The following is a 9,998-nucleotide window of genomic DNA, read 5'->3' as shown; positions in this document are numbered from 1 at the left end:
CCCAATCTGCATTCTACCTAGTCTAGATCTGGAAGTTTGTAGTTATTCGTTCGGAAAACACAGTACACTTACCGTGCACAGCTACACACACATATAGCGTCAAATGAAAAGACGATGAGGGTGGGTGGGTGTGTGACTGTGTGTGTAGCGGTGAGTGAGAGCAGCGTTTACAGAACAAATAACTGCACACGTTCAGATCAAACTTGCTTCTGAATCTTCGGATTGCAAAGAGCCTATCCGGTCCCCAATCACACCCCTCCTAGAACGAGACGAGGGGACAGTCATTCAGAAAGCGGGACCCATATCCCCCTAGAGAGCACTATGGCTCCCACTGGCAGGGGTGGCGGAACCGGGGTCAGACGAGGGCACTTGCCCCCTCCCCCCAAAAAAAAAAAAAATAATAATAATAATTATAATTATAATTATCGTAGGAAAAATAATTAAATACCCACACTGTTAGAAAATTTATCCTTGAAATAAAAAAGTTCCTGCAGCAGAGTATCGAGAACACCTGTAATCTTTAATACCAGATTGCGTAATCTTACAGGAAATTTGGTGTATGGAATCTTACAAATTTCCTTAAATAAAACACCCTTTTCCCCTTTTTAAACAGACATGTTCTGTTAAATAGCAGAAAAATTCCTGTTTTATGAATTTACAAAATGATTCTGTTATTGCTATCTGCAAAATCTTCCTTTTTCTGTAAAATCACGGTTTTTTTAACATTGCATTTGGAAGATAAACAACACATTTTAAGTTTAGAAAGTCACAAAAATTTCGCGCTTGCATCAATTATTGTTTAGTAAGATATTCATTCTGCCCTTGGTTGCAAAAATGCTTAGAATGTCTAGTTTTCAGGATGGAATATCACCATTTTTTGGCCCACGTTTTGCGCTGGAATTGTTTTTTAAAAAGGTACTCATTTTGTTTTTGCTTACAACAAGTGCTTAGAATGTCCAGTTTTCATGTTAGAATATCACAAATTTTGACTCGCGTTTTACGCTCGCATCCATTTTGTATAATAGGAGACTATTTTTTTCATGATTTCAAAAATGCTTAAAATGACCAATTTTCAGGTTGGATTATCACAAATTATCATCTCGCGCTCGCATTGTGGTGAGATAGTTATGCATCTTATCAATCAGTCACTAAATGCAGTCCTTGTCAGATCCCTTTTCTGGTCGCCTCAATTCTTTAGTCATATACACAACTTTTTAATGACAACAAAAACTGCTTGGAAGTTTAGTTTTCATGTCTTATTAAATGAAATGTCCAAAAGTTTGAGCTAGCGATTCGAGCTCGCAACATTTCGCGAGGATAGCTATCAATAATTAACGCTATATTTGACGAAATCGGCAAGTATCACACCGCTCGCGGAAAATAAAGCCTAAATGTATATGTCATTAAACAGAAATCACTTGAAAAAGGCTTTGCTTAACTTGCTTACTGCAAAACACACATCTACTTCACGCAGATGATAATCTCATGGTGAGAATATATGTTTGCACCAAAATGACAACTTTGATATCTGCGTGCCCTTTTTTGGTTTTGCCCCCCCCCCCCCCCCTCCAAACGAAAAGACGTTCCGCCGCCCTGCCCTCTGGAGTGAGCAGTGTATATCTTTAAACATTTTCACTCCAGAAGGAGCCACAATGCACCCCAAAAATATGCAAACCCTACCCCAAAACGACGGCCCCCGTCCTACTCTGAGAAGAGTGTGACCAGGGACCAAACTAGGGCCCCTTAACACAAAGGTTAGCGATTAATCGCTAATATGAAAGAGCGATTTTGATTGGTTCCTAGTAAGTCTACTGAGCAAAATGCGCATACAACTATGATCTTCATAGGCGATTTCATTTAGCGATTAGTCGCTAAACTTTGTGTTACAGGCCCCAGCTCCATATTTAGAGTGTTTAATTACTGCATACTTATTTTGCCTCTACATCCCTGGAAAATCAACTTGTCTCATTTTGTAAAACAATTTTTTTTTAAGTAAACCATTCTGTTCAGTTAATATTCTTTCTTTTAGTCTATCTTCTTGTATTTTTGCCTTACTCTGGTTAAGGGTCGGTAGATTTTCTTTCCAAATTTGTATAAAATCATATACCTAAGGATTATTATGTGATTTAGTAATTGAGCATTCCTTTGACGTGAACCATCCACGCCAACGTGAACACATTTTTTTAATTAATTTGTAATAATGATGATAAATTAACTTCGATTCGTCTAGTTAGGAAAGACATACCAAGCTTAATACATCATGTTTGGTCTTGATCAATCAAGGTGGTGTTTCACAAAAATTTAAGTAAGATTTAGAGTTGCACTTAAATGTTGTGCGCGGTATAGAAGACATCACCGCATTGGTTATGATCCCGGGGGGGCCACTTCCATTCACGAGTGGATACCATGCGCGACCATGGGGTCTCGAAAAGCATCCTAAACACGTAATTTCCATATTCTGAAAATGCACCCCTTAACAAGTATTGGCGTGTGAAACCATACCCTTAACAAGTATTGGAAACAAAACGATACTCTTGGCAAATATTCCCTGAAATGAACCCCTAAACAAGTACAGGAATGTTTTATTGTACGGGTCCTTCGGTCATCGGCTTTACCTTATTTGGTTTAGTACGACCCCACCTTCTACACCTCGCGCAAATCGGACTCTAAACACGAAGTGTTGGGGCAAAATGGACATCCTTTATAAAACATTTTAATTTTGTTTTATCATTCCCGCAAATTCGACCCTAAACACGTAATTTTCCTAGCGAAATAGACACCCTTTTTTCATTATTTTTGTGTTTTTGATACCCTTTTCACGTTACGTACGTAACGTGCCCTATCGTGAAAAGGACATCCTTTTTACGTGTTTTTTTGGTCGCGCATGGTATCCACTCGTCAATGTAAGTGGCCCCCCCGGGGTTATGATCATGCCAAGAGGACGCACACTACACCGTATTGATCAATAAGATTGCGCGTTGCATGTCGTGTACGCGGCAACATTTAAGCACGACTTAAGTCATACTTAAATCTTTGTGAAACATTGAACTGAATATTGAATTGAATAACTTCATTGTCTATAAAGGATATTATTTTTTTCACTGGTTTACACACATGTAGATACAATGTATGTACACAGAACAAAACAATGAAAAAATGTCAACATGAGGAAATAATTCCAACTCGGGTATACATGGTTCACTCAAATACTTACAATACACAATTATTTGAAATACAAGTCAAAGTTAAGTCAGGCTTAGGTATATATACTGTAGTTAAACACCCCGAGAACTAGTTGTAAAAACATAGCAAAATAATAGGGATTCATTTGCGATTCATAATTGGCGTGGCGATTTATGCATGATGGACTTAACTCAAAGTTCGGTTGGTTTCTTAAACACAGCATATGGTAGCATTAGAACAAAGGCCAAGATTTGTACACCACCAAGAAACTTGAATATTGCATCGTATGACAAGAAGACTCCGCCAACGACACCTGCGGTATGGAGAAAAAATGTAGCCAAAATGATAATAATTATGCATCGCTTTAATACTTGCTTAATGGGGGGGGGGGGGGGGGTGCAAAAAGAGTTGCAATGAAACTTCTGTATGTTTGACCAATACAATCAAAACGAACATTCTGGACTTGCGCTTGAATTGTTTTGTGTAAACTCAGTTCATCCTGTTACGGAACCGGAAGTCTTTAAGCGCTCTTCAGAAGATGAGAATTACCCTGGTTTATCACGGCCTTATTACCTTATTATCCTGCACGCAGATGTCTTGATAGTTTCAAACTGCCAGCTTTAAATATTCAAGCCATTTGAAACCCGACCAATCACGTTCATGCGTGATCAAGCCTGATCAAGCCCACTCAAGACCAAATTAAGCCCGATCTATCAAGTCTTGGAAATGCAAGTCAAGTTCAAAAATATAATTGGGATCCGTTAATTTGATCGTCCTGATGCCGTTGGGTGTTTCATAAAGTTGCTTGTAAGTTTGTGATAAAGACCTACATGATTTCTTGTTAAATCAGCATAAAATGGGCTTTACATTTTTATTGATGAATATCTAAGAAATCATTAAAATTTTCCTACCAATTTTAATCCAACGAGTACTAACATGTTGCAGTAAACTTTCGTATGCATTGATGGTGAGGTTTGTTTGTTGTATGAGGGAGGGTACATGCGTGTGTGGGATGTGCAGGTGTTGGTGTGTGTGTCAAAGAGAGGGGGGATGAGAATGCGGTTTTAATAATTGAAGAGGTGGTCCGGTAAAGACGGTATGTTCCTACAAAAATAATCTTTTCTAAGCATTACCTGATAGGTAGCCCCCGAAAAAGGTACCAAGGCCAAAAAATAGATCGTTGACTGCGAATGCAACATCAAAGCTTTCAGGTGATGCTCTCTTCTTCACTGATAGAGGCGAAAGGACAGATATTCCAGCAATACATATAGCAGATGTACACGCCGTAACGATCATCACATGGTAATTTTGAAGAAATGCATCACACAAAATTGAAAGGGCATTCAAAAGCGTAGCACCGAGGCACAGGGTGACTGGATTTGCGAGGCGACCGGAGAGGGCGCCTGCCAAGAGTCTTCCTAGAAAATTTCCTACTGATGCACAGAATGTCATCAGTATCGTAGCACGGACTGAATAACCTCTCTGGAATGCATGGGGTACCAGAAATGAATGCCAGCCGCAGTAGACGACTCCCAACATGATGGAAGTAAGTAATATAAAATTAAAAACAGGGTCCCTGTAAAAATCAGACCGGTAAAAACTATCACGTAATTTCCCAAGGGTTTGCCTTGCACTCGTTTCATTTTCACGTGATTCCATCTCAACTCCGTTGACTAATGAAGAGTATATTGAAGATTCACCAACAGCTGCCTGATTGTAGTCTGCACCTCTAGGGCATAATGGAGCGATTTCTTCTTCCTCGTTTGAACAGCTGTTTGCTATACTTTCCTCAGAATCTCCACGATGCTCAAGTTCTTGGTAAATCGCGCTTTGGTCCACCGGTCGACTTCCGGTTACGGGTAGTCTTATTGCAACTGCGCAAGGAATTAGGTGACCCATTAGGCAACCAAGAATGAGTAGGCCAACTCTCCAGCCGTAGACTTCACCCAAGAGCTCAGCTAGGAGTGGTAAAAGAACCATACCCAAGCCGAACCCGCTCATGCCAAATCCGAACAATAGGTTGAAGGTCTGCTCGCTTGTCAGTTGACTTAAGGCGATTGTTGCCGATATACCGACCACGCAATGTCCCAATCCTGTCAAATAGGAGAAAAAAAATCACAGCAGATTTCGTTAATAAATCGGTCAGCTAACCCTACTGATAATAGCTCGAGAAGTTATACCGGATTAATTGTTAATATAAAAAACAGAATTTAGTAAAAAAAAAAAATAGAAACATGGCTTTTCGATCTGTATTATGGGAGGAGGCAACATTTTTCACGTTTTTTTTTTTTTTTTATTCTGTCCAAAACGATAACCATATGGCTTTAATCCAAGCCGCAGTCTTCTGAGGCAAATTGCACGAAATGGTATTTCCAAGGACCGTATTACGTGTCGCCCATCTTTTATGATACACTGTATGCTGGATATTTATGAAATTTATGATAAACATGTACCAATCTTTGGCTAGCTTTTAAATTAATTTGTATATAGTTTCCCGAGATATCACATCATTTTATGAACAAAGATTGGTTTACCGTAACAGATTTAAAATGCGTTTCACATGGCGTATCATAATGTGGGCGAAACGAAAGATGGTCCTTGCAAAGAATCTTTCGTGCAATCGGCCTCAGATTGAAAGCTCGATACCATAGCCATGATAGCGGTCCCACATAAAGCCATGTGCATCCAGACCGTTATGAAAGTGCGAGGGGGCTTACCCAAAGGTGAGAGTGAACATGTAGAATTAAAATCTAGTTATCATTTTCACGTTGCACATATGTCAAAAAGTGGGGACTAAATCCCCCTCCCCACCACTGGTTCGATGGTTCGAGCCACTAAAAGTAAATCTGGTTCGATGTTCCTGATCTATCAATCTAAGTAAATTTGGTTACGACTCTCGTCTTTCAATTACTGGGGCGTGGGTTCGAATCCAAGCCATTCAGTGGCGTAACAGGCGGGGGGGCAGGGGGGGCAAGTTGCCCCCCCTGGCGGATTTCACCGGGAAAATAAAAGAAAAGCGGGAAAAAGAAAAAAAAAAGGAGGGAGAAAGAAAGGGAAAGGGGAAGGAAAGGGGAAAAGGAAAGGAGGAAAGGAAAGGGAAAGGAAAAAATGAAAAGAAAACGAAGAAAAAACTTTTTTAATAGAAAAGGAACGAAAGCGGGAAAATATACGAAATAAGAACATTTGAGAAAGAACAAATCATTCCGAAATAGGCCTATGTAATGCAATAGTACGGTGGGAAATACATTAAAAGATGACAAAATGGCAAACAATAGCGGGAAACAAAGGTAGAATGTAATTAGTCAAAAGCTAATTTTTGGAAAACAAAGAAAAGGGATAAGAAAAAAAAATAACATGACCGGGCTGCCGATGATTGAAATTAAAGAGCGGGGAGAAAGATGGACTGCATACAACATTGTGCTATAAGCTTGCTAAATTTTATGCAAATAAGCTACCGGGGCTTTGCCCCAGACCCCACGCAGTAGGGGCTCTTCATTTATAACCTTCAAATGGCTCTATAACGCCCCCCGTTCACAATCACGTTCAATCACTGCACAGGCGCGGGGGGTCTTGGTTTCACACCCAAGAGGAAATAAAAGAAATTATAGGAGACAACGTATAATGAAATGAATGGAAACATTGAAATGTGTTATTTGCTGAATATAATGAAAAATCTATCACATAATTAGAATGTAATTTCAATAGGCAATTTTTTCCAGCTCGCTTTGCACGCTGGCGACGTTTTACAGATTTTTCCCACATTACTATGTTTTGCCCCTCGAAATATTTGGTTCATTACGCAACTGGGTTGAATAAATGTGTTGTGTAAAAGCTATATCCTGTACATGCCCGCGATTTGATTAAAATAGCGGCAATCTGCGAGGTTTAAATGGCTTTGATATCAAGAAATTCCGGGGGCTCCGCCCCGGACCCCAACCGCACAGCACTTCGTATGGAAGGGTTGGGCCATGGCCCCAAAAAGTTCTACAAACAAGAACAAAAAAAAGGAGGAAAGAAAAGCAAAGGAAAAGTGTAGAATATGATTTTATTTACTGAATATAATATCAAAAAATAGCTCAAAGTTAGATTCTTCTTTGTTTGCAGTATGTGTATTTTGTTTCCTTTATTGCAAAGCGCGTAGAGAAACTTTCAGTTTATTATGCGCTATATAAGAGCAGTATTATTATTAGTATTATTATTATCATGAAAAGGTGATTTTTTTTTCTCGCTCGGGACTTATATAAAGCAGCTTTTTAGCTCATGTGCTATACTGCGCCCCTCGTTTTTTTTTTACTCTTCACGCTACTGCCACAAAGAAGAGTGAAATATATTATTCTCTGGATATCATGTCAAAATCTATCACAAAATTTGATTTTTGTATTAAAAAGTCAAAATTTTTGCTCGCTCGCAACTTTTTTTAAAGATAAATTCTGCATGATACGCAATATCTGGCCTTCTCAAAATAGTCGCCTCATTACACCATTACACCTGTTCATACCATGATATGACCGGGAAATTTTGGGCTCTTGCCCCCCCTGGCCACCGACCCCTGTTACGCCGCTGAAGCCATTGCATGTTTTCTACAGCAATGTGCTACACTCAACCCAGATGAGTAGATATGGGTAACCAGCAGAAATGATTCTTAAATTCTCTGCACTAGAAGGCAGCTCTAACTAAAGATGGGGTAATAGTAAAAATAATAATGGGCTTTATTGTAGGTTTTTTCTGGATTTATGGTCCTGTTCATGCCCATTGATAATGATATTAATAATTTCAATAATATAATTATCAGTATTATTATTAATATAATTATTTTTGATATTATGAAGGATTCCACCACAAGTCATTATCTTACCAGAAATTGATAAACAAACGGCGATCAAAGCATTGTTAGTAGCCAAAGCTGTTAGCATGACCCCTAGAGATATGAAAAATGATCCTCCAATCAAGAGGGGACGTCGAGTCCAATGTAAACGATAGAGGGCGACAATCAGCGGAGCTAGATTTTTGAGAAAATAGAAAAAAAAATCGATTTAAAGCATATTATATGCATACATGTATATATATATATATATATATATATATATATATATATGTTTATATCACAATGGTTTAGTAAATGCCGTAGAAATAAAATCGTAGATTTTAAAAGGAGCGTAGCTCTCAGAAATGAAAGGTAAAGTCGCATTCTTTGTCAGTGCCCATGGTGTGATAAAACAAAAAAAAGAGAATTAAAAAACACGTCTGTTCATGGGCATACGGATTTTGAAACTCACCTTTCATAAAAAAAATCAATGCGCACTGTTAAAGACTCATTATATAATGTATGTATTTATTTATATCCTCATGAATATTCATGAGTATTCTAGATAAACGATTGGTCAATGAGCGATCATGTGACAAAGTATAATTTCAATAGGAAAGCTTATCGCTGCAAATAGCTCCGTATAGTTTTCTTCTAGCTCCGTATAGTTATCGATATACCATCATGGGGAGAACTGCGCATGCTCATGCTCGATATGTTCCCTTAAAGGGAAATTAAACCTTTGGAATAAGTAGGCTTGTGTCGAAACACAAAAATCAAAGAATAAGAACAAAGAAAGTTTGAGAAAAATCGGACAAATAATGAGAAAGTTATGAGCATTTGAATATTGCAATCACTATTGCTATGGAGATCCTCCCTTTGGCAGTGCGACAAGGATGTGTGATGTCACATGTGAACAACTTTCCCTTTGATGGACTATAAAATACCCTCGAAATGTCTGTTCCTGCTTTTTCTTGTGGTAACACAAACTCTTTATCCATGATATATTATTTTTAAAATTTGTATTACATGCCCTCCTATAGAAAGAACAAATGATCTACTGATAGATGTGATAAAAGAGGCAATTTAAGTGAATTATATGGGGAGAGTTGTTCACAGGTGACATCACACATCTTTGTCGCATTGCCAATTTGACGATCTCCATAGCATTAGTGATCGCAATATTCAAATGCTCGTAACTTTCTCATTATTTGTCCGATTTTTCTCAAACTTTCGTTGGTCTGTTACTTAGATTTTTTTGTTTTCACACAAACTATCTTGTTCCAAATGTTTCATTCTCTTTTAACGTTAAACTGCGCATGCTCCCTGACCCGATATCCGCAAAAAAAAAAAAAAAAAAAAAAAAAATTCAAGCTCTCGCTTAAATTACTTACCGACAATCTGAAAAAAAAAACAGTGTGGAATCAGGTCTAGATTATCAGGCAGAAAATTTTATCCATGACGGCCTTTCATACGGGATTATTCAAATTATACCTAACAAGCACCAAGGTGAGTCAAGATCCGTTACTTAGCCTGCGCGTTTACAATTTGATTATGAGTGCAACTGCAGCGGCGCAGTGCAGCGGACCTCTCATTACCTGCAGCCGGTAGACAAGTAGACGCCGCTCGTAGTCTACCCAGGAACTGGTAAGCATTAGCTCGACAGGCCTACATTGTAGGACTACGTCCGGCAACGTGAGAATTTGGTTACATATCAGCAAGGACTAGGTCCACAAGTTAAAGAGGGATATAAAACAAACATATCAGGCGTTTCCTTTTAAGGACGTTCCACAGTTAAAGTGAAATCCATGTCATTTTTACCAAACTTTGCACATAGATACTTTAGAACCTTAATATTCGAAATATGCAAAAATTAACATAGGTCCATGTGCTTGATTTTTTGCTATAGAGCTTCAAAGTTCACCCAAATTGATGTTCTTAAGAATTGCGCATTCAAAAGAATTTGGCATTTTTAGACCGCCCAAGATTACTACAATGAGTTTAAACCTCC

At 38.5% G+C, this 9,998-nt stretch overlaps 1 protein-coding gene across 1 annotated transcript; it reads right to left on the bottom strand.

Annotated features, from left to right (window-relative positions):
* Window positions 1–2,437: 2,437 nt before the first annotated feature.
* Window positions 2,438–8,170, bottom strand: LOC135154432 (uncharacterized). Its single transcript, XM_064100576.1, has 3 exons — window positions 8,039–8,170; window positions 4,317–5,276; window positions 2,438–3,496 (listed from the first exon to the last, which is right to left on the bottom strand). The coding sequence occupies exons 1-3, from the start codon at window positions 8,094–8,096 to the stop codon at window positions 3,375–3,377; spliced, it is 1,140 nt and encodes a 379-aa protein (XP_063956646.1). The 5' UTR covers window positions 8,097–8,170; the 3' UTR covers window positions 2,438–3,374.
* Between the last annotated feature and the right edge of the window lie 1,828 nt (window positions 8,171–9,998).

Source organism: Lytechinus pictus, chromosome 6, assembly GCF_037042905.1.
Source record: "Lytechinus pictus isolate F3 Inbred chromosome 6, Lp3.0, whole genome shotgun sequence".
Taxonomy (NCBI): domain Eukaryota; kingdom Metazoa; phylum Echinodermata; class Echinoidea; order Temnopleuroida; family Toxopneustidae; genus Lytechinus; species Lytechinus pictus.
This window is presented reverse-complemented; position numbering and strand designations above follow the sequence as displayed.

Excerpts from the sequence above, each read along its gene's own strand:
- LOC135154432 (XM_064100576.1), bottom strand. The coding sequence starts at position 8,096 with ATGCTAACAGCTTTGGCTACTAACAATGCTTTGATCGCCGTTTGTTTA. Across the intron at positions 5,277-8,038 it reads CGTTTGTTTATCAATTTCTG|GATTGGGACATTGCGTGGTC; the intron begins GTAAGATAATGA and ends CCTATTTGACAG. Across the intron at positions 3,497-4,316 it reads TTTCGGGGGCTACCTATCAG|GTGTCGTTGGCGGAGTCTTC; the intron begins GTAATGCTTAGA and ends TCCATACCGCAG.